Here is a 27,334-nt window from a genome sequence, read left to right on the forward strand (position 1 = left end):
CCCCAGGCCCCAGACAGTGAGGGATGGGGTCGGTCAGGCCGGCTATCCTGCCCCGCCACCCACCCGCCACTCTCCAGGCGAGGGAGGGCAGCCCCGGCCCCGCCGCTCACCAGGGAAGGCGTTGATGTCGATGACGGCATGCTGCCCCGTCTGGTTGTTGATGATGATGTCGATCCCGAAGAGAGACACGCCCAGCGCCTGCCGCAGGGCCCGCGACAGCTCCCGGATGACCTCGTCGCTCGGCCGCTCGAACACACCCTCGATCTTGTCCAGCTGCCAACACATACACACCACACACTCAGCCAGGAGTCAGACCTCGGGCAGGGAGACGCGACACTAGCCCATAGAGACCCCCGCTGCGGTGCCACGAGGCTGGGTCTTATTTCCAGGCAAGAGGCAGGACAGACCCACTAGAATCAGCCCAAGGATGGCCATTTCCAAGTCCTGCCACTGGCTGGGCAGGCACTGGGGCAGGTATGGCATCTGTGACCCCTAGTCCTCATGCTCACCAGGGACACGGGCATCATTACCATCATTTTACAGAGAGGAGCTGACGCTCAGGGTCAGGGCTGATTCACAGCCACACAGCTTAGGGCTGCATTTGGACCCAGGGATTTAGCCTGTAAAAGCCATGAGCTTCCCAGGTGGCACTAGTGGTAAAGAACCCGCCTGCCAGTGTAGGAGACATGAGAGACACATGTTCGATCCCTGGGTTGGGAAGATCCCCTGGAGGAGGGCATGGCAACCAACTCCAGTATTCTTGCCTGGAGAATCCCCAGGGACAGAGGAGCCTGGTGGGCTACGGTCCATGGGGTTGCAGAGAGTCAGACACAACTGAAGTGACTTAGCACACAGGTATTGAGCCTGTAAAAGACAAGGTTCTTAGCAGGAAGGAAGGAGAGGGAGAGTCTGCTATGACCCCAGGAAGACTCTGTGGTTCAGGACACCTAAGAGCTGCACCTTGAAGAAGGGAAGACTGCAGTGGCTGGGCCAAGGGACCCAGGTGAGAGCGCAGTGGAAGCAAAGGTGCGAGGCAACCATCCGTGGAAGAGAGCCGGGAGTGGCTGGAAAAGTCAGGGAGGATGTGGGCAGTGGGGGGAGCTTTTGTTAGCATCACTGCACTGGCCCATTGTTGGCAGAACCTCAAGGTTGTGAGGCGGTGGGTTCCATGGACCAGCCTTCATTTACTAGCTGGTACTGGGTGGGGAGAGGTTTGGACACAGGGCTCCTGGGTGGGACTCGTTGTTCTCCCCTTCCAGACAAATTGCTAACCTTGGTGTTTCCACCCCAACTCCCCATGCTCAGCAAGCTTCTCCAGAGTCTACTCGGCCACTCCTGCCCAGCTCCTGGGTCTGAGCTCAGCCTTTGGCGACGCAGAGCTGGGGGGCTGGCCCCGGGACCCCACCGTGACACTGCTCATGTTCTGCTCTAATCACAGGTGGCCTGGGACAGGCAAGTCTTCATGGGCTCAAGCTTGGCCCCTGGAAGGAAGCAGCACATCACCCTGGGAAGGACTGAGGCAGATGGCTCTGGATTTGAATCCAGACTGTGACTTCCTAGCTCTGTGGTCTTAGAGAGAAGTGCTTGGCCTCTCTGCACCTCAGTCTGCCCATCTGCCAATCAGGGCCATCGAGGCCTCCACCCCAGACAGCTGGGAGGAGTCACAAGGTCGTCTAAGCGGTGGGGACAGCACAGGTCTGGCTGCAGGAGCTGCCTCACCTGCATTTAAGGCACAGAGGGCAGCATGTCAGCCCTAGGTCAGCCAGAATAGGGCTCATACGTGGTACTCAGTAGATACCAGCGTCCTAAGGCTGCTGGGATGGGGTCAAAGGGGAAGCACAGGGGCTGATCCACCAGAAATAGAAAAAAGAAGCTGGGTCAAAAAGTTAAATGGAGAATTATCACATGGCCCAGCAGTTCCACCCTAGGTGTGTAACTTGTACGCCAGTGTTCACAGCTGCATTATTCACAACAGGCAAAAGGCAGCAACAACCCGAATGTCCATCAACAGATGACTGGATAAACAGAATGGGTTACCCAGACTGTTCTGCCACCCTTTGCTACAATGTGGAGGAACCTTGAAAATATTAGGCCAGGTGAAAAAAGCCAGATGCAATAGGTCACCTTCTGTATGATTCCCTTAAAAGGAAAAGTCCAGAAGAGGTAAATCCATAGAGACGAAAAGCAGATTAGTGGCTGTCAGGGGCCGGGAGGAGGAGGGGATGAGGAGGGAGGCTCAGTGGGTACGGGATTCTCTTTCGGGTAATGAAAATGCCTGAAAGGAAAATGGTCTCTGGAACTAGACAGAGGTGGTGACTGTACAACGTTGTGAATGTGCTTACTACCGTTGAACTGTCCACGCTAAAATAACTAACCAGAGAGAACCTTCCTGGCAGTCCAGTGGTTAAGACTCCATGCTCCCAATTTCAGGGGGCCCAGGTTCGATCCCTTGTCAGGGAACTAGATCCCACATGCTGCAGTGAAGATCTGGTGCAGCCAAGTAAATAAATATTTTTTAAAAACCCACAAACAATTGTATATTATATGACTTTCACCTGGATTTAAAAAAAAGAAGTGAGGCTGGGTCAGCCAGTCTGGGACAGAGTCTGGGCAGCACCCACAGGACACGTGGCCCTCACCCCGGCACAGGAAGCCGAGTGGCCGATGGGGAGCTTCCAGACATGCACAGAGCAGGGAGCCCAGTGGGCACCATGATGCTCTACCATGAGAGCCTTCTGTCCCAGCTCTGCAGGTTCCCCTGCCCATGGCCCTGCTGCCTCGGCATCCCACCCTGGGGAGCCACGTTCTAGGGGGCATCATCAGCCTGGCTGTGACAGGCACTTGCCCGCTTGGCACCTGCTGAGGTCGCCCCGTGCCTGCCTCCCACTTGCGCTCAGTGGTGCGGGCTCAGCAGCTCAGCCATTGGTCCTGGGGATGCCTGGCACTGCCCAGTCTCCGCCGCGTGCTCTGAGCTGTAATGGGCCCTGCCGGGGCCTGCTTTCTCGCCTCGGTAAACAGAATACTAAAAACACTGCCGCCGAGGGACTGTGGTGAGGATCCACAAAGCTCCTAAGTCAGGCCTGCGGCGCAGGCCCGGCAGCAAGGGGACCTGTGGCCGCTGCTCCGTCACAAAAGCCACGTGACCGGCTGTTTATAAAAGCGCGTTCTCAGCTCAGCGAAGGGACCTCAGACATCCTTTTGCAGCCCTCTGCCTGTCTGCAACGAGGAGGCGATGGAGGTGCTGAGGTGAACCCCTGGGGACCCCCGTCAGCGACACTGACTGAGCCTGACATGGTGTGGGGTGCTTTCATCCAGGGACTCCCTGATTCCCAGGACCATTCTAGGGGCAGGTTGGGGAAACTGAGGCTCAGAAAGACGACTCGACTCGCCACAGCTGGAAGGCTGTGGAGCTTCTGACTCCAGGCCATCTCATTCAGTGTTGCTCTCAACTAGGAGCCCGTACTGCCAGGCGGGTGGGAGCGGCGTCCACCCTCGGGGGCGTCCGGCCAGGGAGGGAGGCAGGGCTCCCTGCACCTGCATGAGGCCACAAAGGGGACTGGAGGGACCCCACAGGGCGGGAGGATGCTAAAGGCTCATCTGGACACCCGTACCTGGGAACGCACGTGTCTGTGCAGGAGGGCCCACCATCCCGAATGGAAAGGGGATGGCTGACTGCGTTTCCCTTTCCTCGTTTATGTGTTACCAGCCCTGGAGGACCCCCGCACAGCAGTCACGAGCTGAGGGGAAGGGAGAGATGACAGCAGGGCTGGAAGGTGGAGAGAAGGCCTTGCGATGTCTCCAGGCTGACCTTTCCCACGTAGCAGATGGAGACACGGGCTAAGTCACAGGCGGGTGATAAACCAGGAAGACAACTTTGCTTCCAGCCCTCACGGTGACCCTGTGGCCTCTGTTAACAGCCCAGTGGTGACGAGGGCCACACTGTGCTGGGGGCGTGGGGGGTGGCAAGGACAGATTCTCCGTAAGGCTGTGGAATGCTGACCCCCTCCAAGAGTCACTGGCTAAATAAGGTCTGGGAGCCTTGCAGGGAGGCCACCCTGAGGTTTCTGAGCTTTCATGAGACCAGGACATTCTTTCGCACAGAACACCTATCTCAGTCTTAGAATGTGCACGCCAGGCGCCGAGGGGTTCTCTTTAGAATCTGGTTGTTCTCTAAGCATCCCTGACCACAGGGCTTGTTCCCGGGTTACGTCTATCAACATCCCGAGGGAGGGTGGTGCTCACTCCAGGTCCCTGCCATGCCTGTGCTCCGCTGAACCCTCGGTACACGGCCGGCTCCTCAAAGGAACCAGGAACAAACGAGAAATGGGACCGGTGGCCTGGGTCGGGGGACAGTGGGTCGTGGGCAAGCACAGGCCCTAGCATGGAACAGAGGGGAATGAGGCCCAGAGGCAGGGGTCCACTGCAGAGTAGACATGGGCGAACCCTTCCGGAACGGCTGGGAGGGCTGTGGCATACAGGAGCTGGAGACCAGGCGGAGGGCTCGGTTCAGAGGCAGTGGCGGCAGAGGCCACCGGCTCTGGGGACACGGAAGAACAGCAGGGCATGGCGCAGTGTTGATTTCTCAAGTGCCAGGGAGGTAAGAAACCCTGAATTCCTGCAAGACCCAGCTTTGAAATCAGACTAATCTGGGGTCAGCTCTCATCTCTGTCCTTGCATGAGGAGCCCTGTGGGTTTAGACAAGTTATCTAACCTGGTTGAGTGTAGCTCTCCCCTCAGGAAAGCAGGGACGTCTGTCCACCCCTGCAAGGCTGTTTCGGGCCAGAGGATGGAGCCTGATGCCCAGCACCATTGACAGAACGGCAGCCCTGAGCCCACTCCCCACCGTGAGCCACCCCGGCAGCTGCAGCAGTACACAGCAGGAGCTCAGCAAGCGCTTACTGGACTCATACGGACAAGGAAAGAAAAAAGGGAAACTGACGCGCTGCTGTCTCTTGCCTCCTTTTTTTTTTTTTTTTTAGTAAATCAGGACAAGGCAGCTTAGAAAGCAGGTCTTCAAATTCCTCACAACTGGGGGGCTTCCTCACATGGGAGAAGTTAGACAACCGTCCGCCTGAGTGAGGGGGTGAGCGGGCACGGCTGTGACGGCTGCTGCTACGGAGGCGCAAAGCAAGCAAGGAAGAGGGGGGTCTCTGGAGCCCCCCGGGGTCCCCGGCCTGGCGGGGAAGGTCCTGCCACCCTGTCCCGCTGGAGAGCCAACGTCACCCCACCCCCAGGCTCAGAGGGAGGGACATACCGCGGTCAGGACCGATGAGGACTCTGGCTTCGACACGTTGTGGCTGTTGAAGAAGATGGACTCGCGGTCTGAAACGCAAAGATGGGAAGGAGCCAGAATTAGAAGCTCCAGGCAGAGACAGCAATTCCAGCATCTGACACCAGGGGGCAGCACCACCCCAGCCACAGGCCGTGGTGCCTTAGGGCTCAGGGTCCAGCGGCAGCCACCTGGGCCCCCTCCCACCCTGAAGAGACAGGACACCATGGAGCGACACGCGCCGAGTCAGGGCTCCTGTTTCAATTTTTCTTTCCATATAACGACGAATGGCTTGATGAGCCCACCTCCCCTCCACTCTCATCTTACAGTATCATACCTGGTTTTCCCCAATACCTAGGCCCCTTCCCCAGAGTGTGTCCAGAGCATCTTACGGACGTGGCACCAGAAAGGGGGGCTGAGTGAGAAAGGGGAAATGCTGCATATGGGAACATCAAAGGCCCAGAGAAAAGAGGTCGACTGATGCCACTTAATCCAGCATCCCCAACCCCTCCTGGTTCTGCTCATGGAATGCCTTTTCAGGCACGTTTAGGCTGCCACAGGGCACGTGAATGTTTAAAACACAAAGGGTTCTGCTATTTCCCAGTTATTTAGGGGAAAAAAATAGGAAATCAGAACTTGGGCTTTGGTAGGATCCATCCAAGAGAGCATAGAGAATAATTTCTGCCTGGCTTTGGAAACAGGCACAGCCACCTGAAGTGCCCCCCACATCTTCCTGCACATCTCTCCCAGCTCCCACTGCCCCCGGGGCCCCCTCAGCCCCATGGAGAGGCAGAGTAATCATCTCAATCCCAGGACTATTAGAGTGATGAGCAGTAGGGTTGTTCATTCATGCCCTGCAGAGTAGAGGCACACCAATTGGTCAGAAACATGCTCTCCAGCACGTGGAAGTGTGCAAATGCACGGATCACAAAACCAGGAGCCTCAGGGCTGAGAGCCCTGGTAAAGACCATCATCACACTAGGACCCCACCCCACCTCACCCCGAGAAGGACACGGGCCACAAGCCCCCATGTGGCCCCGGCAGCCTCTGCTTTGGTCCTTTCGGGTGAGGCGTTGTGGCTCCCGTTCCCCCAGGACACACGGCTCAGCCCTGAGACCCAGGACAGGAATGGCCCCGCTGGGCACCGCTGTGTGCCGGGGGCTGAACTGCGGGGGCACCTGCTCTGGCTGCCAACGCCCCCACCGCCAGCTCCAGGGTTACAGCGCCGCAACAATCATGCATGAGGAAGTGATTCGGGCGGAGGCCAAGCAGGCAGGCGCTGAGATGTACCTGGCATCTTTCCCGCTAGCGGGGCACGCAGGCCCCTTGCCGCCCCGGTGTGCCCGACAGTCCTCCTACCGCTCCGACCAGAGCCAGTCCAGACGGGGGGCACGAGAGACGGTCCTGGGGAGGAGCCTGGGGAAAATAAACACCCTGCAGGACTTGCGCCAAGCAGCCACACTGACCTCTACTCTTGAGCGCCGACAAACAAGAAGATTGAGCCTTCGGGGGTAGCAAGCCCCATGGGCCAGAGGTCAGAGCAGGGCTTAAGCAGTTGGGATGGGCCTTCCAGACTCTGCAGGCACTGCCCACCTTCTCAGCCTGTAGCCCAGCCTGGCCCCGCTGAGCTCAGGGCACCTCCCACCCACCAGGTGGGACCCAAGGGCAATGGCCAGAGTGGCAGAGTAGGCCTGGGGAGAGAAGGGCCACCCAGAGCCAGTGGACACAGCCAGTTCAGGGAGGCTTGGAAGCCACAGAGAACAATGTGGATGCTTAGCTATGCAAGAAAGGGAAAGAACTGGGTGCTCAGAGGGGTGTACCCAGCGCCCACTGAACTGGACAGACCACGTCACCCAGCAGCTTCCTGGGGCAAGATCCAAAGTGGACCATTTCAAAGGGGACTTGTTTCTCCTCCTGGCTAACTCTGAACTGGGGGCTCCAGCCAGAGGACTGTTCAGCAGGGTGATGGGAGCTGCCCTTCTCTCAGAACCCTCCCCACGTGCAGCTTGGGCAGGCCCAGGTGGAGAGGGAGCAGCTTCCAGCCATTTGGTGATCCAGGAAGATTGTGGAAGCCGAGACAGGTCAGGCAGGATTGGAGCATCCCATGGCGCCAGCTTCTTGGGCAGCTTCAAGATCCCCTGCTGATAAACCTGGCTGGGCCCTTGCACCTTGATCACAGGAATACCCTGGACGTGGGGAGCTCGTCCCTTCTCTGTTCCTGGGCTAGTCCCGCGACACATAGAGCCCAGTGAAGAACCACCACGAATGTCCACAGGAGAAGGGAGACAATAAGTGGAATATGGGTGTCTTTGTGCCCAATTTACAGATGAGGAAAACAGGTTCAAAAGAGGAGGAGCAGGGCACACGCTTAGCCCCCAAATATCCCCGCGACTCTAGTGCAGCTGTGAACTGCGGCCACACCCTCTTAGCTTCATTTGCTTCATCTTCACATGTCTCCTTGGGGGAGGGGGCGGGCAGCATGTCACGGCGCCACAGACAGTGGTCCACACCTCCTCCCAGACCTCCAGCCCCGGCTGCCCTGCTCGAGTGGTCCCCTCATCCAGCGGTGTCCCAGGACCCCCTGCTTCCTCCGGGGCCCCTCATCTGTGCACAGTTCATCCTTTCACGACTTCTTCCCTGGGCAGTTTCTCCCACTAGAATCTGAGCAGGAGACACCTGGCTGACTATCCAGTCCCCTGCTGGATCCTCACTCCTGCACAGGGCTGGGCACGAGGCAGGTTCAAGGAAATACAGCCTCTGCTACACCTGCAGGGCTCTCGATGATGAAAGATCACCAGATCTGGCCCCGCCATCTGCAACTGTAAACAGAGGTTTATTGGAACGCAGCCCCGCCCATTCACTTACGTGTTGTCTACAGGGGCTCTTAGGCAACATGACTGATGACAGAGCTAGAAATACTTCTTCTGGACTTTTCCAGCAAAAAAGCCTGGTGACCCCTGCCCTATGTGGTCATCGGTATCCTTCCTTTATGTACATACCCCTAAGGGAAAAAAGGCCCAGGAAGCGGAGACAACAAAGGCGCTGTGTCTGAAGGGGAAAAGAAACGGAAATAGATCTCCCACTGTACTGGGGGGAGGGGGACGGGGGCGGGGGGAGGCGGCACAGAGAAACATGGCCAGGGGTTGGCACAGGCTAGCCTCAACTCTCTCGGTAAAAACGTCACTTCGGTTCCAGCCAAGGCAACTGCGAGACGTTGGCTGTCTGACCTGACTTCAGAGGTACTAACAGATGCAAACCAAAAGGACACCTGAAAACCAAAAGAACACCTGAAAACCAAAAGAACACAGCTGTGGAGGGAGAGGGGGTATCCTCATAACGACCGCAGGTCAAAGGAACCCCACTCGAGGAGCCCCCACCTCCCTGCGTGGACGGGGAGCCTGGAGGGCCTGCCATGCAGGACAGCAGGGACCAGAGAGATGGGAGGGGCTGGAAACAGCCAGAGGCCCAAAGCCCCCTGCTCAGCTGGTCCAGCTTAAAGGGCCACTGGTACACTGTGCTTTTCATCTGTTAAGAGAACACACGTGTGAAAAGGACAAAACCCAGACCAGCTGGATGGCCTGATGCCCTGAAGATGGTGGCCACGGAATCAGCTTTGGGGATGGAGGGATGGACACACAGAAAGCCACTCAGCTTCCCTGAGCATAGTAAACACTCCTCCGCTAGCCCTGTGTTTCTCCACTGATCTGCTCGGTTCCGGTCAACGCATTTGGGCTTTCCCAGGGGCTCGGCGGAAAAGAACCAGCCTGCAATGCAGAAGTCACAGGAGATGCAGGTTCAATCCCTGGGTCGGGAAGATCCCCTGGCAACCCACTACAGTATTCTTGCCTGGGAAATCTCGTGGACGGAGAAGCCTGGCTACAGTCCCTAGGGTCGCAAAGAGTGGCACATGACTGAGCACGCAGCCTGCGTATTACGGTAAACTGGCAGCCCAGAATGGCCACGAGAAGACACAGATGCGGAGCCCTCGTTCTGAGACAGCACTCAGAGCTCATGCCCTGCCACTGGCGGTTCCCAGACGGAAACTAGCCAGCCCTTAGCAACCAGGGGAAAGTGGGGGACAACTGTTGCGTGGAAAGGAAGGAAACCAGGTGGTATGTTTCTTTAAGAGATGGAGTGATTCAGGGTAAAATAAGAAAAAAGGGAAACAATTGCATAAGGTAAACTTATTCTTCCCTTAATACATTTGCTGTAGATTTAAACATATTCTCAAAAACCAGGAAATAATATAAAGAGGATTAAAAAATATTGGCCTTATCCTGCCCACAACTGCTAACCATGTTTCTTGCTAATATACAGTCACATACAGAAAGACCCTTCCCGACATTGGTCCCCCACCCCCAATCATTCCATCACCCCAGTGGGTGGAAGCAGGGACTGGTATGTGGACGCCCTAAAAGCCCCGCCCAGCAGGGAGAGCCGCCTGCACTCAGAAGGTCAGGGGAGAGAGATACACGTTTCCAAAGTGTCTGCTCTCTGGGTTGTGTTAATGGGAAGAATGGCTGAGAGGGGACGGGAACAGCTGGACTTGGTCCAAGAGGAGTGGCTTGCAGCCACGAGGAGCGGACGGTGACAGGCAGTCCCGGGCAGAGGGATTTTAGACGGACACGTCTGTCTGCTCAGCAGCCCGGGACCGCATCTGCTGACGGCGGGTTTTCCATGCAGAGAGAAGCACACAGTGACTGACAGCAACCCAGGGGTGACCCATGTCCTCCGTCCAGGAGATCACCAGGCTTATTCCAGAGACGCTGCCCCTGTTCCAAAGGTTCCTGGAACTGGCCTTGAGGAAGCCTCCAGAACCACTAGAGCAGTCTTTTGAGCGGCCCCAATACCACCAAATCCTTAAGTGTCAGTTTTTGCGATAGCCAAGGATCACCTGGAGCTGGTGAGCAGCTGAAGAAAAGCTGAGGGCCTGGAGCCCCTTGGCCTCCTGAGAGGACACCCTCAGATGGGGCAGCTCCCTGCAAATGCCACCACTGTGTGACAGCTGAGGGACACTTGGGGCCATCATTCACTGGTCCAGAATATGCTCACCAATATGGTCCCCACCCGTGTCCACTCCTGACCCGCCCAGGGCCCACAGCTGGCAAGTCCCGTGCCCCCAGCATAACTCCTAACAGAGCTCGCGTCCACCTCAGCGGCTGCAGAGGCAGCAGGTGACTCAGTGTTTCCCAGCTGGAAAAAGGAGACACGGTAAAGCAGCCAGTGCTCTGGCCCTCAAAACACCGGGGCCCCTCCCTTCCCGGCTGCCCTGAAGAGCCCGTCACCCAGTCCAGCGTGTTCTTGGTGAGCCTCCTTATCACGAGGGACCCCGGGAAGCGGCCTGGGTACAGAAAGCTCTCAAGTTCTTCCCCGAGCTTATGGTAGCTGAGGTGCACGGAGCCCCTTCGACGGACCTGGTTGGGACACGGGTTTCCCACTCATGCTCCAACACCTCTTCACCTACTGGACACAACTCTGCCAACCTTCAGATCACCTCTCCTCCCTCCAGAAATAACCCAGGGCGACCAGGGTCAGTGCCGAAGGACAGGAGGCCGGTGCCGTGTCCCAGCCGCGCCCCTGAGCACAGGCATCCCGGATAGTGTGAGGCCCACTTACCTGACGTGCCCGCGGAGAAGTTCTTCAGTGAGGGCCTCTGGACCACGGTGTAGGACTCACCAACCACAAATACCTTGTACAGGACAGCATTGTGGTTGATGAAATTCTGGACCACGCAGGGTGGCTGGATGGCGCTCAGGCCCTCCTGGTTGAACACGATGGCCATCTGGGGAGACAGGGGGCCAAGGGCTTGGTCAGAGCCTACCGCCTCCTCGGCCTTATCACTGTCCAAAGCATCACCTCCAAGGGCCATCCCAGCCCGGTGGCACGAGGCCTCCCCAGGAAGAGTCTCAACCCAGAGTGAGTGGGGTGGGCCTCGAGCAGAACACCTGGGCATCCATCCACTCCTGCTGTGGGGGGTTTGTAAATCCTGCACTGTCAGGCCTGCCATGTACAGTTGAGCTGGCTGTGCACTGCACAATCCCACTACTCACACTGTATCCATGGAACGGGTCCCCCTGGGCTGTGTACTACTCACCGCTTAGGACCTCTTTGTAGAGATCCCTCTACGAAGACTTTGGCAGTGGGAGGTGGGCCACCGAGGGGGTGCGGGCAAGAAGTGGAGGACAAGGGATCAGAGGTTGGGAGGCCTTGGGTTCAAAGCCTGTACAATGACAACAGCTGCCTCTTGAGAACTCATGACATGCCTGGCCCTGGTATGATCACTTTACCTGAGTCACCTGGTGTCATCCTCACATCCTGCCCCAAGGTGGGCACGGACATCATGCCCCTTTTACAGATGAGGAAACTGAGGCCCTGAGGCACTTAGAGGCTGCTGGCAAGTGACAGAGCCCAGAAAGGGATAGAGTCCAGCAGCCCCCAGCCCCAGACACGTTACACACGAGTTCTTAAGGAATGGGAACATTCCACTCCTGGGTTCTGACTCCTCTCGGAACAAAGGCCTCCAACAAGAGGATCTGGCAGGGGACAGAGGTCAAGGTGGGTGGGGGAGGGGAGGGGCGACTGGACAAAACCTCCCTGTGTTGGGCTGAGGCTGGGTCTGCCCAGGGCCCACCAGAGCCAGCAGCCAGTGCTGGGGCCATGATGAATGTTTCATCCAGGCCTCGGGGCCACAGCAAGGAGCCACCAGCTGCCCAGGGCTACTGCCCAGGGAGGGGATAACAGGCCTGAACAGCTGGCTGCCCACACTAGCTGTCGCTTCTCAACAAACTGTCACAGAGCACCACCCCAACATGCCTGGTGCCCAGCTGGGTGGGGCAGGGGTAGAGATCCAGGCCACATGGGGAAACAAATGTGTGTGTATATACCATAGTGAAACAAGTGTGTGCGTGTGTATGCGCGCGCACGTGCGCACCACAGTGAATAGCTCCCTAGCCTGCCGATGAGAGTGGGGAGCCAGATATGAGCTCAAGTCCCGTACCTGGCACTTGCTGCGCAAGCTGTTTAAGCTCCATTTTTATCCCCTGTAAAATAGCATCAGGAGCCACCACGGGGTAGCTTTGGGGGTCCTCTGAGCTTTGGGCTCAATATTTTTTTTAAGGAGGAGTGGTATTTCACTGTGGAACAAACTCAAGCGCTTACACCAAAACAAGAAATCAAATCATGAACATAAACTAAAAACAAAAAGTCCTGATTTTGGTTGACTGAGCTAGGGACTGAGCAATCAGAAGTAGGGCTCAGCAGGCTGGGGTCCAGGTGAGGACCCCAATTGGAAAGCCCCCTTTCCAGTGTAAAGCTAACCATGTGCACAGAGGTGTCCTCCGTCCTCACTGCACTCAACATCCCCAGGCACCCCTGAGGTGGGATGGAGCCTGGCCCCCCTGGGCTCATGCCACGGAGGGCGCCCCACCAGAGGGGGCAGTCCTCGGATGCTGCCAGCCTCCCAGGAGCCTGCAGCACTCCAGACCCCAATCTTGGAGCTCTGTTCTTGACGCCCACCCAGCAGAGGAACCCCCTCCCCCCAGAAAGAGCACACAGTGGGCTGGGGAGCCCCAGGGATGGGGAAAGGGGAGAAGGGGCCATGGCACACATGTGTACATCTACGAGCCAGACCCGGAGAGCTGGACTGAGGGGTGAAACACCTTAAGTCAAGCTGACCCCATGGAGTCAAGACTCTCCTGAAGGAAGCAGACCCCTGCCCCTTCTGCAAAGACCTAGCAGGCTGCAGGGCAACTGGCTACACCTCTTTAGTCACTTCAGTCACGTGTGACTCTTTTGGACTGTAGCCTGCCAGGCTCCTCTGCCCATGGGATTTTTCAGGCAAGAATACTGGAGTGGGCTGCCATTTCCTCCTCCAGATCTTCCCTAAGCAGGGATCGAGCTCCTGTCTCCTGCATGGCAGGTAGATTCTTTACTACTGAGCTACCTGGGAAGCCGCCGCCGCCGCTGCTGCTGCTGCTAACTACAATGCATCAAATATTGCCTGGCCCAGAGCCCAGGGCAGCACAGCAGTACTGGCAACTCCCTTACCCTTCACATCAGCCATCACATCCCCAGTTACAAGTGCAGGACAGAAACTCAGAGAGGCTGGGTCATCTGCCCAAAGTCACATAGCTGGCAGTGCACACAGCCAGACCCAGTCCCAGGTGGGAGTGACTCTAAAGCTGTTGTGTCAATAGCAGAAGCAGTTCCCTCCCAGCAGGCTGACCTGCTCTGCATTTGAATGGTCTACTCACACTAATGACTGCAGTTGCCCTTCTGTCCTGAACAACCCCAAGGCACTGACCAAGAGGGATTGTCCAGTGGTGTGATGGGTCAGGCGGAAGGATGGGGGTCCGGTGCTGGCGAGGGGACTGTGGGTTCCAGGGCCATGGTCTGGCTGCTCTGAAGCCTTCCTGTCCCCCCACCCCGGGGTCTGGCCCAGGAGCAAGTCCCAGGCACAGAGCCCAGGCAGGCCCAGACGGGGAGGCTCCACGAGGGCTCCAGACCTCAGGAGACAGCCGACCTCGGCCGCAGGCAGGGATTTCCTGCCCCCACCTTCCTGCCCACAAGCAAAGGGACCCCTCGGCTTCGTCACAGCATATACCACACCACTCGGACACATATTCTGTTTAGAGTCGTTTCCCTATAGATACATGCCAGGGACAAAGACACGACCTAAATCTACACGCCGCTGCTGGGTTTGTCCGCGTTTCGTCATAAGGTCATGGGGGAGCATTTCTGATGGTGGGGCTGCCCAGGACAGGCTCTCCCACAGGGCCTTCCAGGAGGGTCAAACTTCTACTGCCCACGCGCCTCACAAAGGGGTCCCCAGGCTGGGCTGTGCCCCTGGAGGCAACGTCCCAGACGTGATTCCCCAAGACGGTGACAGACTCAGCCGAGCCCCTCCTTGGCCACCAGCTCCACTTGCCCCGAGAAGGCCTCCTCTGCCCAGCCTCTCACACCATACCCGCTGGCACTCTCTGCCTCTGGGACCCTGTCTTCCCCACTGGGGCGGGACTCTCATCTCAGGCATCTTTCCCTCAGCACCCAAGGTGAATGGCCACTGGGTGAGTACAAGAATGAACGTGAGGGTGGGGGGATCACATGCACAGCAGGTCAAGAGCCCCTTCCTCCTCCCACCCCCTTCCCCGATTCAGCAGGACCTGCAGACTTAGGGGCAGTGACGGGATCTTTTTTGGGGTTGGGGGGCGGGCAGGCCTGTGCCCGGCCCAGAGCAGGAAGTGACCGACACTGACGGGCCAGAGGAAGGTCAGATGGTGGTGTGGCTCGCATGGGCTCAAAGAGGGCAGGCACGGCCATCCCAGACTTGGGGCAGGAGAGGCCCAAGGTGCAGGTGGAGACAGGGTACCAAGCCACCAGATGGTGCGGTGGGATCCAGCAGCAGGGCTGTCAGGCTCCCAGAGAGACACTGTGAGCTGAAAGGAGCCGGGTGGAGCGGGGAGGCAGGGGCAGGGGAGCCAGGGGGCTGGAGGGGGATGGGGCTATCAAGTCGTCAACTCCTCCACTCACCTCGTGAGAGTTGGTGCCATGAGCCACTCTGGTTTTGCAAACTGTGGGTTGGGGAGAGAAAAACAGGAGTTAGCAAGGTTACTCCCCTACAAAGCCCAGCCTGGCAGATACGGAGAGAAACTCTCAAAACCTCCTGCGGCCCCTGGGGTAGGGAGGGGGCTCGTGGGGAGGTGAGGAGACAGGCTGACTCCACCAGGGCCAGCATCTGCCCTCAGGGGTGCTAGATGGTCACCATCAGGCCAGGCCCTTACCACCCAGGCACCGGGGCTGTGCCCTCCCCAGGCGGCCGAGGCCTCCCTCCACCCCCAGGAGTTCAGGTGCTCACTGAACGGGAAGGCCAGGCCGTTCTCCTCCAGGAGTCGCATGGTGTCATCCCCGCACAGGCTCGTGAGCTCCATGAAGGGCGGCGAGCAGATCCTGTCGTCTGGGGACAGAGGAGAAGCCCGCGTCAGCACTGTCTGCTCCATGGGGGCCCTCAGCACCCCTGCCTGCCCCATCCAGCAGCCCACACCCGGAAGTCACCCGTGGGTGTGCAGACACACACACGCACACGTACCCCAGGAATGAGGGCACAGTCATTAACTACTGTCAACAGCATTCCCATAAGGACGGGACCGACACGTGATAACAGCAAAGCCTGAAGATCAAAGAAAAGTGAAAACCAGACTGACTCAACTCCACCTCCTCAGTCCACACTTGGGCTTGTGAGCATGCACACACACAGCGCTTGACAACGGGATGCTGTTTTGTGACTCGAATTTGTACTCCATCAACTATGAACACTTTCCGGGGGCAGTGAAGACACCCCTCCATACACGGTACTGGCTTAATGATCATCGGAGGATGACGCCAGCCCTTCAGCTCTTAGCCTAAAGCCCGCACCACTGAAGGCTTTGCATACATCACATCTGCAGTCTGCAAATAATCCTATGGGGACGGGAGGGCCAGGGGCGGAAGAGATGCTGAGGCTGGGTAGGGATTAAAGAGGGGCTCGCTGTCACACAGGGACCCCTCTCCTAGAGCCGCTCGTGCCTAACAGAGGGGCTTCTGCCACCGCCGTCACATGGATGGGCCACGGGCAAGCACACACTCCTGACCTCCTCTGGCTGCCAGACTCTAGCCCCGCCCAGCCCCCACCCAGATCCCCTGCCTCTGCTTTCCTAAGTCCTCAGTCTCAGGGGGCTGCCCGCCTTCTCTGCACACCCACCCGGTGGGTTCCTGGCGTGTTCAGTTTTCTGATAACCTCTGGAAGATGGGTGTGCTCTGTCAGGACGATCCTGGAGCCAGGGGCACCAAGTGAAGGCAGAAAAAACCATCCGTCGGGAAACAAAATGCATTCTGAATCTCTCTGCAGATTGCTAAATCGCACCACTGGCTTGTTATTACTACTCTGTCTACCTCCGTCCCCAGTCAGGGCACCGGCTCCTCAGGAGGTAAGACCACCCTGTATTTCTGGGCACAGGGGCCGGGAAAGGCTGAGCGTTAGTGAGATGGGGGGTGACCCCCCCACACACACCCACAAACTTGGAAACCAAACAACAAAGCAGCTTGTCTCCACCAGCTTCTAGCTACTTGGCTGGCTAGCAGGTCAGTACATTAAAACATTAAAACCAAGGTACGATCCAGCTTCACATATCTCATAAAAAGCAAGTGCCAAGAATTACACAGGGTATATTAAACGTGCTTTCATTTCCCTCCTCGCCCCCCACCAGCAAAGTCCAAAGTCCAAACAGGCACAGAGTGACGGCAGATTCTGGGGTGGGCAGAGTTTCTCGGGGACCCAGGGAAGGGAGGAGGCCTGGTGGACGGCAAGGCGGGCCCTCTGCTTGGAGCACTCATATTCCTCACAGAGGCTGAAACAGAGGCAGTCCTTGCCTAAGGTCACTGGACAGTCACATCCAGGGTAGGACAAGGAGTGGGCTCACATGGCAGGTCAGGAAGAGAGAAGCCAGGAAAATCAGAGCATCGAGGGAGGGAGTGGGTGGGGTGTCCTGGCTCTTAGCTCTAAGCCATTATCTAAATGGGGCCCTGTTTCTGCACCCCTGCCCAGAGTCAGAGCCAGGGTGGAAACACGGGTGAGGGGCTGGCAGGCAGGGAGGGAAGCGGTGATCTGTGCAAAGGCTCCCTGCTGTATACCCTCTAGCCAGGCCCTAACGGGGTATGAGACTCCAGGCCAAACAAACTAAAGGGTGTGGCAGCAGGCGGGCTTGCGGCAGCACCCACCTGGTCTGGCAGGGGACCCATTCTGGCCCCAGCCCTCCCACAGGAAGGCTCAGAGATCCCTGGAGGCAAACAGACGGCGTCCTGTTAAGAGCTTCCAGATTTTTTGGAGCAGGTGAATCTTTTATCATTTGTTGTTTAGTCACTAAGTTATGTATAACTCTTTGCAACCCCATGGACTACAGCACGCCAGGTTTTCCTGTCTATCACCATCTCCCAAAGCTTGCTCAAACTCATGTCCCTTGAGTCAGGGATGCCATCTAACCATCTCATCCTCTCTCGCCCCCTTCTCCTCTTGCCCTCCATCTTTCCCAGCATCAGGATCTTTTCCAATGAATTGGCTCATTGCATCAGGTGGCCAAAGAATTGAAGCTTCAGCATCAGTCCTTCCAATGAACAGTCAGGACTGACTTCCTTTAGGATGGACTGGTTGGATCTCCTTACCATCCAAGGGACTCTCAAGGGTCTTCTCCAGCACCACAGTTCAAAAGCATCAATTCTTCGGCGCTCAGCCTCCTTTATGGTCCAACTCTCACATCCATACATGACCACTGGAAAACCTATAGCTTTGACTATACGGACCTTAGTCGGCAAAGTGATGTCTCTGCTTTTTAGTACGCTGTCTAGGCTTTTATTATAGATTCGCCTTCAATGCCCTCCCCACCCCAGGTCATCAAAGCTTTCCACCTAATGTCACGGCTAACGGCCAACAGTCAAGAAACCCCACTTGTTAACATGCCAAAACTGTTCCACGTAGTCTGCAAAACAATCATTTACCTTCATGAGAGCCCCATAAGGAGGTGCTGTCACCCCCATTTTAAAGATATGGGAAATGAGGCATAGAGAGGTAAAGTTCCCTGTCCAGGGTCACACAGTGAGTAAGGGGTGTGGTTGGGGGGCTCATCCCTGGGCAGCTGGATCCCAAGTTCAGGCTACTGACCACGGCCTCCCTAGCAGAAAAGTGCCTGCTCCTATTAACAGAATAAAAGGACAAAACTCACACAATCCTATCAATAGACGCAGCAAAAGCATTTCAGCTAAAACTATAAAACACTTGGAAGAACACACAGGTGTAGGTCTTTATGACCTGGATTAGACACGGTTTCTTAGACACCAGAAGCACAAGCAACCAAAGTAAAAAATAGACATATTTGACATTGTCAAAATTTAAAACTTCGGTGCTTTGAAGGACACTATCAAGAAAACAACTCAAAGAACGGAGGAAAATATTTGCAAATCATGTATCTGCCAAGAGTCTAGTATCCAAAATACGTGAAAAACTGTTAACAACCAAACAATAAAGAAGACCAGTAACCCAAGTTAAAAATGGGCCAAGGGCCCAAAATGGACAGTTCTCAAAATAAAGACACACAAAAGGCCAGCAAATACAGGGAGGAATGCTCAACACCATGAGGCATCAGAGAAATGGAGATTAAAACCACACGTGCGAGGCTGGCTACAACCAAATAAGACAGACAGTAACAAGTGTCCTGACACTTGCTGGTGGGGACGTGAGATGGCCCAGCTGCTCTGAGAAACACTCTGGCAGTTCTTCACACAGTTAAACATAGTACCAGCAGTCCACACCTAGCTGTTTCCAAGAGGACGGAAACACATGTCCACACAAAAGCCTGTCTGGGAATATTCACAGCAGTGTTATTCATAACAGCCAGAAGAAAGTGGCAGCAACCCAAGTGTCCATCAACTGATGAGCTGGTAAACACAAGGCGATATAGCCACACAATGGAATATTATTCAGGCATAAACAGGAATGAAGTTCTCATGCATGCTACAACATAGATGAACCCTGAAAACATCATGCTGAGTTGAAGGAAGCCAGTTAGAAAAGCCACAGAATACATGACTTCATTTATCTGAAACGTCCCGAACAGGCAGCTCCGTTGAGACGGAAAGGAGACGGGCGGCTGCCAAGGCCTGGGGGGCAGGTGGAATGGGGAGTGACTGCAGGCGGGTCCATTTCTTTTTGGAGTGATGAAAATGTTCTGGGATTAGATAGTTGTGATGGTTGCACAACTTTATGAATATATTCAAAACTACTGAACTGTATCTACACTTAAAAAAGGCGGATTTTATGGTATGTAATTATACCAATTGAAAAAAAAAAAAGGAAAACACCCCAGCGGCACCAGCTGAGATCCATCAGGTGCAAACACTTGACCTGTTCAAGAAACTGGGCTAAAGAAATGCTTTAGGTATAGCGTCTCCTTCAGTTTTCCAGCAAACCTGCAGAGTCCCGTCCCCCACCACCGACCCCGCTGAGTCCCGGGTGAATCAGAGGAGGACGAGGGCAGCGTTCCCCCAGAGATGTTTGGGGTCCAGATGAGATACAGAGATGAGACATTCCTAATGAACGGGCCGCAGTGAGCATTAGACCAGACACCCGCACCTTTCCGGAATCTCAGGCTCTGGTGTCAGAGGTGGTAGCAGGGCGCAGCAGAGATGACAAAGGACTGAGTGCCTCAAGAAAGGGGGGCCCATGCACAGCGCCACATTCTTCTTCCCTTATCCTAACTTGAAGCTGGCTGACCACACCCTGAGCAGCAGGCGTGACCAGCTGCTGACCCCGCGCCCTCTCCAGGGTGGGCCCAGGACTGGAGACCATCCAGGTCACGCTGCCTGAAAGGCCCACAGTTCAAGCTTGGTCACCCTCCGATTGGTCAGGCTTGAGGGAAGGCAGTCCTGAGCCCCACAGGGCAGAGGCTGGAAGGGACCCATGTCCCTTGCTGGGCTGCCAGCTGCTCCACGCCCAGGGCTTGTCCCAACTTGACTCACGGACTGTAGACCATGATGACTGTAGCTTGACCCAATTTCTGGTGGCTTATAGCTAAAACCATCCCGCGACACCTGTGAGATCGCAGTAAATTAGGAACTACAACTGTTCCTATTTTGGTTCTCAACCACCAGTCACCAACGACAACAACAACAAAAATGTGTCTCATCCTAGGAGCCCAAGATCCAGCTCCAGGAACACAAGGCGTGCTGCTTCGTGGAGCCCACGCTCCAGGTGCAGGGACCAGGCCACAGCCAGACGGAGGAGTAGAACGGACAGCCCGACGGGGCTGGCGGGTGACCTGGGGATCGCGAGGGGCTGCCTGTGGAGGTGGGGTGTGCCCAGGAAGTGCCTTGTGGAGCCCAGACACGGCATGACGAGCAGGCAGGCTGGGCATCTGGGGCACGCGTACTCTCGGCAGACAGAATGGCCGCTGCAAAGGCCCTGCTTGAGGACACGGTGTTCCCTGGGTGCACACACTGACCCAGCCTTGGAGAGGAGGATGGTGACATCCGTGTAGCCTGTGGACTCAGAGGTCACCTGAGTGGGAGGGCTGAGGAAGGGGCCAAACCCTGCAGCAGTTGAGCCAGCGTCTTGGTGGCACGGGACACGTTGGTCCTGTCTCATGTGAGGGTCGGTGACAGCAGCAGTCCCTGCAGCTGTCCCCCGACTCCCCAGGAAAATCCCAACAGTGCCAGCAGCTCTTCTCCCCCAAATAGCATAAAGACTCTTCCTATCAGTCAGCACTGGGAGCCCAGGAGGCTATTTCTGGTTCCCCAAAAAAGGCTACTTATTTATCTGTCATCGTATTTCTGGATGGGAGTTGGAAAGGAAGCCTTTTTTAGTTAGGTGGTGGGTTGTATTCGGTTAACAGCTGAAGCAGCAGCCCCTGGGAACCTGAAACACCCCCCTCTTCCCTGTCCGCCACCCTCAGAGAGTGTGAAGTCAGAGGTCCTGGGAGATGGCAAGTCCCATCACGTCCAGAAAGGGGAAGAGAAGAGTTCAAGGTCACGCACAAGTTATGGGCAGGCCCAGGGTGAGGGCCCAGGTGTCCGAGGCACACCCCAGCCTTGCCCACTGCACCAGGTGGCCACTCTCCCAGGCCACTGGGGGCAGACGCTACAGAGCCAGCAAGAGGAGCGAAGGCAGTGGCAAACAGGCGCCACAAGGGGACCGCCGGGGGAGGCGGAGACGGCACTCTGAAGGTGCAGCTCTGCAGCCTGGCTTTGAGCCTGGGGTAAACTAGCTGCAACTTTTGGCGAATGACTGAACGATGCTGGGCCTCGCTCTTCTCATCTGTAAATTGGGAACAAGCCCCCCCCCCCCCCCCACCAGAGGGTTGTTGGGAGGCCTGGCGCATAACAGCAGTGGTGATTTCTCTTACTACACTGATCGAGGCCAGCTGGGCGGCCCACGGGAGAGCAGGCAGGTTCTAAATGGTGGCTTGCGACCCACGTCCAGTTTCTGGGGATGCAGTGCCGGGTCTCCCACTCCATGGCTTCCTGGCTGCGTCCAGCATGGTGCCGACACCAGGCTGTGAAGGAAGCCTTGGCGGGGCTCTGGCAGGGCCCGGGCACAGCTGTGACAGGACTCTGCCTCAGTCCATTTCTTCCAGATGATACTTGAGAGAAACAAAACCTAGGGGCAGGGACGGTCCCCGAGGACACACAAAGGCTGGAATCCTCTGACGTTTCCGTGATGGGTGGGACCCCAGAGAACGATGCCCACGAGTGAGGGCTGTGCTGAGGCGAGAGGAGCCTAAGACAGGCCAGGGAAAGAGCCCGTGGGGCCCGGAGCTGGCTGCGAGGTCCTGGGCAGCAGGGAGGACCTGCCTGGCACGTGCCGGGAGCAGTCACTACATTCGAGGGCTCTGTCTCCCTCTCTAGAACGCTGGTTCCATGAGGGCAGGGACCGGAGCGTTCTTTCACCTCTGTGGGCCCAGCACCTAGAACACCGCAGGCACACAGTAGGCACTCAACAGGGGCTTGCTGAGTGAACAGACTGACCCTCGACGGCGCCCTGTGCACAAGGCTGGCTCCTCGGGCATCTTGGCCACGTCTGGTCGGATGCAGAGTCCGTGGTCAGCGTGCCTGGGCGCCGCCGACCCACATTCTGGGCCAGCCTGCCGGCATCTGGCCCTCTGGCCACTGCCGGGCCCCCACAACCCGCTCCCCACAAGGCCCGCCCCGCCCCCGCCCGCCCCCAGTTTGTTCCGTCTGAAAACACAACAGCCCTCACAGCTGACCCCGCTCAGCCTGGCCACCGGCTTCTCCGGAGGACTTTCCCCTGCAGAAGCACCTTGTTTATCAGCTTTGCTGTAACCGTGACTGGACTTTCCTTTTTAATTGTTTTCCACTGAACGCTGCTGCCACTATTTTCCCATGATTCTGCATTTCCTGGTAACCCAACTGCCAACGTTTCCCCTCAGGTCAGACATTTATGTTTGTGCCAATTTTCCTCCACCGTAGACAGGGCTAAACATCTCTCACGCATGATAAGGCTTGGGGCTTATGATAAATCATTTTCAGCAGCCATGTGCCCAGGAGCTGGGGGTCCGGGGCCCCCTGGAATCAGCATTTCTGTGGCTCTTGCCACAGAGCCATGCTGCTCCCCAGAGGGACCACGGGTGAGTTTCCTGGGGAACCAGCTATGAGGGGTCTTGACCATGCTTTTCCAGCCCTGCAGAGCCCCGCTTTCAGAAACTTGGGCAGAACTTTCATGAGGGAGGGTGACCGGTGACATAGTGAGTGGTCCCACCCCACCCCACCCCCACACGTCACTCTGAGGCCTGCAGGCCCCGTGGCAGAGGGAGCGAGGCACAGAGAACCAGGCTGGTTTGGGGGAGCCCCGGGCAAGGCCCGTGCATTACCCAGGGAGCAAAAACTCAGAGACCTGCATGCAAGTTCCAGCAGCTCTCCCCTGAGCCTAGGCAAGACCCAACCTTTCGAGTTTTGGGTTCCTGATCAGTAGTAGACTGACGGTCATGATTAATCACTCCTGTCTACTTGCTGGAGTTGCAAGGAAGAGGAAAAAGCACTGTGGAGTCTGTACCCACTAAAGAAGCCAACTCCTGCACTTCCCTGGCGGTCCAGCTGTTGAGAATCCGCCTGCCAATGCAGGGGACACCGGTTCGATCCCTGGTCTTGGAAGATTCCACATGCCGAGGGGCAACTAACGAAGCCTAACACACTGATTTCACAGGCCCTGAAGCCTCTGCACACACCGGGCCCTCAGCCCTGCAAGCTAGCCCCTCTCGGCATCAGAAGCTCTGGCTTGTCCTCCAAGCCTTGGGTCAGGCCACCTCCCTCCTCTAAGCATCACCTTCCCCGCACCTGGTAGAAGCCCTTCCCCCAACCCCCCAGTGGGCTCACCAGGCCCCTGTGTGCCTGGGGTTTGAATCTTGGCTCTAACTCATATCAGCCACGTGACCCCAGCCAAGTAACTCTACTTCTGCCTCAGCTTCCTCACTGAAAAGAGGACAAGAGCAATAGTATCTACTGGTGACTCAGTGGTAAAGAATATGCTTTCAATGCAGAAGATGTGGGTTTGATCCCTGGGTTGGGAAGAAGCCCTGGAGAAGAAAATGGCAACCCATTCCAGTATTCTCACCTAGGAAATCTCATGGACAGAGGAGCCTGGTGGGCTACAGTTCATGGGGTTGCAAGAGTCGGACATGACTTAGTAACTAAACAACAACAGATATTTTAACGATGAAATAGTTCCTTAATACAGTTTCCTCTGGGAGGAGCAGTCCCACCCCAAGGGTCTGGGTAGCAGTATCGGCCTCAGCTGTATCGCCCAACACAACCCATCCCAGGATCAAGGTTGGATGATCCCCTGGGACAGACAGAAAAAAATCAGTGGCCCAGCGCCAGGGTTTCTTCCTAGCTGCTGGGGTTTGTTAACCAAGGGACCCCCTTCTTGACACTCTCACCCCTGAACCATTTCCCCACTGCAGCTGCTCTAACCACACACCGCCAGAGTCCTGGTGTTCTGCTCACCTCACCAACCGAGCCCGCCACCGAGCCTACGCTGCGCACAGCGGCTGCATCCTGGATTGTGTTCTTAAAGTTCCCACCTATATACTGAGGCAGCCCTTGGCTCAATAATCAACCAAGTCAGATGTGAGTGAAGGTTTGAAGCCTTTCCAGGTGGCGGAAACCTGTATTACAGGCTGCACTGCATGTGTGCGCGCCCAGCCACTTCAGTCTGCCTGACTCCTTGCGACCCCAGGGACTATAGCCCCCAGGCTCCTCTGTCCATGGGATTCTCCAGGCAAGAATACTGGAGTGGGTTGCCATGCCCTCCCCCAGGGGATCTTCCCGACCCAGGGATCAAACTCGCATTTCCTGTGTTGCACGCGGATTCTTTCCCACTGAGTCACCTGGGAAGCCCATGGGCAGCACTGTGTCCCCCTAAATTCACATGCTGAAGGCCTGACTCACAGGATCTCAGGACGTGCCTCTTATTTGCAGACAGGACCTTCCAAGAGGTGGATTAAGTGAAGCTGAGGTCACACAGGTGACTAGTGTCCTTGAGAAGAGGAGACAGGACGCAGACTATGAGTCAAGGAGAGAGGCCTCGGAGGAAACCAGCCCTGCCAGCACCTTGGTCTTGGACTCCAGCCTCCAGAACTGTGAGAAGATTAACTTCTCTAATTTAAGCCACCCAGTCCATGGTGCTCTGTTGAAGTGGCCCCGGCAATTACACTTCCCGCCTCCTCTCAGAAGGCAGAACCAAGTTCACTCCCAGCCAAACCCCGACGCCAAGCAGAGTGGTCTCCCTGTCATCCCCCGGCACAACCCCTGGGGCTCCTTTCTCCCTCACCAGTTGGCAACAACCTACCCAGCCAGCATTGCCCAACCCCTTGAGAACAAGCTGTCTCATCACAATGATACCTCCCAACAGACACCCCAGCATCTTCTACCCACAGTCCCGCCTGTTCCACCATCATCTCTCTCTTGCATCGCTACCTTGCTCAGTTGCTCATCTCTGGTACCCTACTAAATGCCCACATGTTTGGGTTCTGACTCTGCAACCAGATGGTATATTGCTTGGGGTTGGGACCTGGCCTGACCTCTAGCCCAGTGCTGCTCAGAGGAGGCAGCCCTCAGAAAAAACTCTCTGACAAGTGCACATGCGTGAGATGAAATGAAGATGGAATAAAAGTGAGCTGAGCCTGGAAACGAAAGGAGAAGGGGACCACGGAGGGGCACAACTGACCAGCACAGGGTAAGAAAGGTGGCAGTGGCCTGCAACTCCTCAACTGGCCGCCATGTGGCGCTGTCAGCCTGGCACAGCCCTGGTGACTGTGGCCACTGGACTTGCCGGCTGGGCCTGGCCTGCCAACCTGCGGATTCCAGTCTTCAGGACTCATCCAGTGCCAGACTGTCCAAAGTCACCTTCCCCCTGCCGTTATGCTGTTAGAGGGCAGGAGCCCCGTACTCTTGAACCCTAGATGGGGAAAGATGTTCTCTGTACATTCTGGGAGAACCAAGTTTCAGCCTGACAGCAGCTCTGAAAACAACTGATGGTTTTTTGGGCCTGTGGCGATGGCAGCCGCCCAGTAATTCAGGACAGTCAGGCGGGAGGTGCGAAAGCACCACAGGCCCGGGCCAGGAGGAGGCGGTCAGGAAGGGCAGGGATGACAGGCCCACAGACGAGAGGAGACAGAAGTGAGATCTCTGATGTGGAGCCAGGCCTGGGCATCAGGAGGGCACTGGCCTGTCCTGACCTTGATTCTCCTGCTCCTGCTGTCCACTTATAATGTCCCGGCCACTGGCCTGGCCAGGAAGGGCTCCAGTGTCCAGTCACTGCACCCTACATGCCTCCCCAGGCGGGGCTCCATCCTCACCTTGCTCTCTTCAGGAGGCGTGCTTCCTGGGATGACCCCCATGACCCCCCTCCCACCCCCGACTAAACCAATCTCTGCTGATTCCCTCCAGCGACACTCAGGAACTATTCCCTGCTCTGACCCAGCACGACCCCTAGCACCTACTCCAGTTCACTCTGCATTCCCTTTACCGAAGGTGACTCAGCTCTGCCTGTAGCCCGAGGGCCCCTGGAGGCGCAGGGGCCTGGATCTGTGTGGGGATTTGTGTCAGGCTTCAAAAGGCTGGAAATACCTGGACGATGGTGACATCATCACGCCTCTTCAAACCCATCCATAGCCCCAGGTGAGATGAAATGTAAAATAATACGTTTTAAGACAGTAAAGTTCCAGCCGCGTGCCCTGGGGATGCGGGGACTGGGGAGCCTGACTCATGAGAACCACATGGAAATCTGCCAGGGCTTTGGGCTGGATCCCAGGAGAGGCCCACCCTCATCCACAGAGCCCCTCGCAGGTCATGGATATACACAGTGGTGGGCAGGGTGCCTGGGTCCCGATCCTAGGTCTAATCTCTTCCTGGGCTAGCTGCCTGTTTGTGCCTCTGTTTCCATATCTCCAAGAATGGGGTGGTGAATAACACTGGCACCTACTCCCCAGGCTGTTGGTGAAGATGGGAGGACCAGGTGAGTCACCGTGAGTGGCCGTGCAGGGAGAAGCGCCACGTAAGGCTTAACTGCTGTGAGTCTGCGTTGGGTCTGCTCCTCCTTGGGCACTGAGGTCCAGCCTGGGCATCCCTTCTGAACCCACAATGGGGTCGAGGGTCCCTCTGGAGCGAGGGCTATCTCAGGTGCCGCTTGCAGTACCCCCTCTGGTAAAAGGGAGGAAAGAGGCCCTGTCCACTGCTCAGGCCCCGAGGGGCTCAGACAGAGCTGGAGGGTGAGCAAGGCTCACGGCCAGCCCTGCAAGGGAGCTGGGTCCCGAGGTAGCCTGGGGAGAGCCTTCCCCAGGCACGCCTGGGCACTGCTCACTGTCCAGTTCACCTGGCATGTCTGAGGGGAAGAAGGGCCTGACACTTTGGAAGGTCACATGAGGACAGTGCGTGTGAGGAAGGGCCTGGGCCCTGTCCACTCGGGTCCCTGGTCACGCAGACCAGGCAGTGACCCTGGGGCCTCAGGGCCCAGAACCAGCTCCAACGGTGCCCCTACCCAGAGCCCTCTGAGGGGAGGCAGAGAGAAGAGGCATGTCCCAGGTGTAGACAGGCTCACACTGTCTCCCTGCCACTTACACAGGACAGGGGGTAAGGGGATGAGAGGGGGCCCAGCAGGACTGCTGTGCGGGGGCCCCGCCTGGGGCTGCCTGAGGCACCAGGATGGCTGGACACACCAAGGCCGTGTGAAGGTGGAGGGGACCATGAGAAGGATCATGGGGGCCTGTATTCTCTCAGAGAGTGCCCCCTGATGACAGCCGGCAGGGACACTGCACCTCAGTCCTGCAGCCGCAAGGAACTGGGTGCTCACAGCCAAGAAGCACAAGCCCGGGCGCAGGTTCTTTCCTCAGGGTGTTTGGATGAGAACTCAGCCCTGCTGACACCTTGATTCCCATCTGTGACTTCCTGAGACCAGAGACCAACCATGCCAGGTAGAATTCTCACCTACCTAACTGTGAGATAGCAAGTGCAGGCTGGGGGCAGGCCGGG

The 27,334-nt window shown here is 56.9% G+C and overlaps 1 protein-coding gene across 2 annotated transcripts in view; it reads right to left on the reverse strand.

The window, feature by feature from the left end:
- ITPK1 (inositol-tetrakisphosphate 1-kinase) overlaps positions 1-27,334 on the reverse strand; it is a 155,592-nt gene that overhangs the window by 6,858 nt on the left and 121,400 nt on the right. For both annotated transcript variants that reach the window (XM_018066174.1, XM_018066175.1), the window contains 5 exons: positions 15,123-15,221; positions 14,798-14,838; positions 10,886-11,051; positions 5,255-5,322; positions 111-273 (listed from right to left, as the gene is read on the reverse strand). In XM_018066174.1, the coding sequence (XP_017921663.1) occupies positions 111-273; positions 5,255-5,322; positions 10,886-11,051; positions 14,798-14,838; positions 15,123-15,221 (537 nt within the window). The remainder of the gene's footprint in view (positions 1-110; positions 274-5,254; positions 5,323-10,885; positions 11,052-14,797; positions 14,839-15,122; positions 15,222-27,334) is intronic.

Source organism: Capra hircus, chromosome 21 (genome assembly GCF_001704415.2).
Source record: "Capra hircus breed San Clemente chromosome 21, ASM170441v1, whole genome shotgun sequence".
Taxonomy (NCBI): Eukaryota; Metazoa; Chordata; class Mammalia; order Artiodactyla; family Bovidae; genus Capra; species Capra hircus.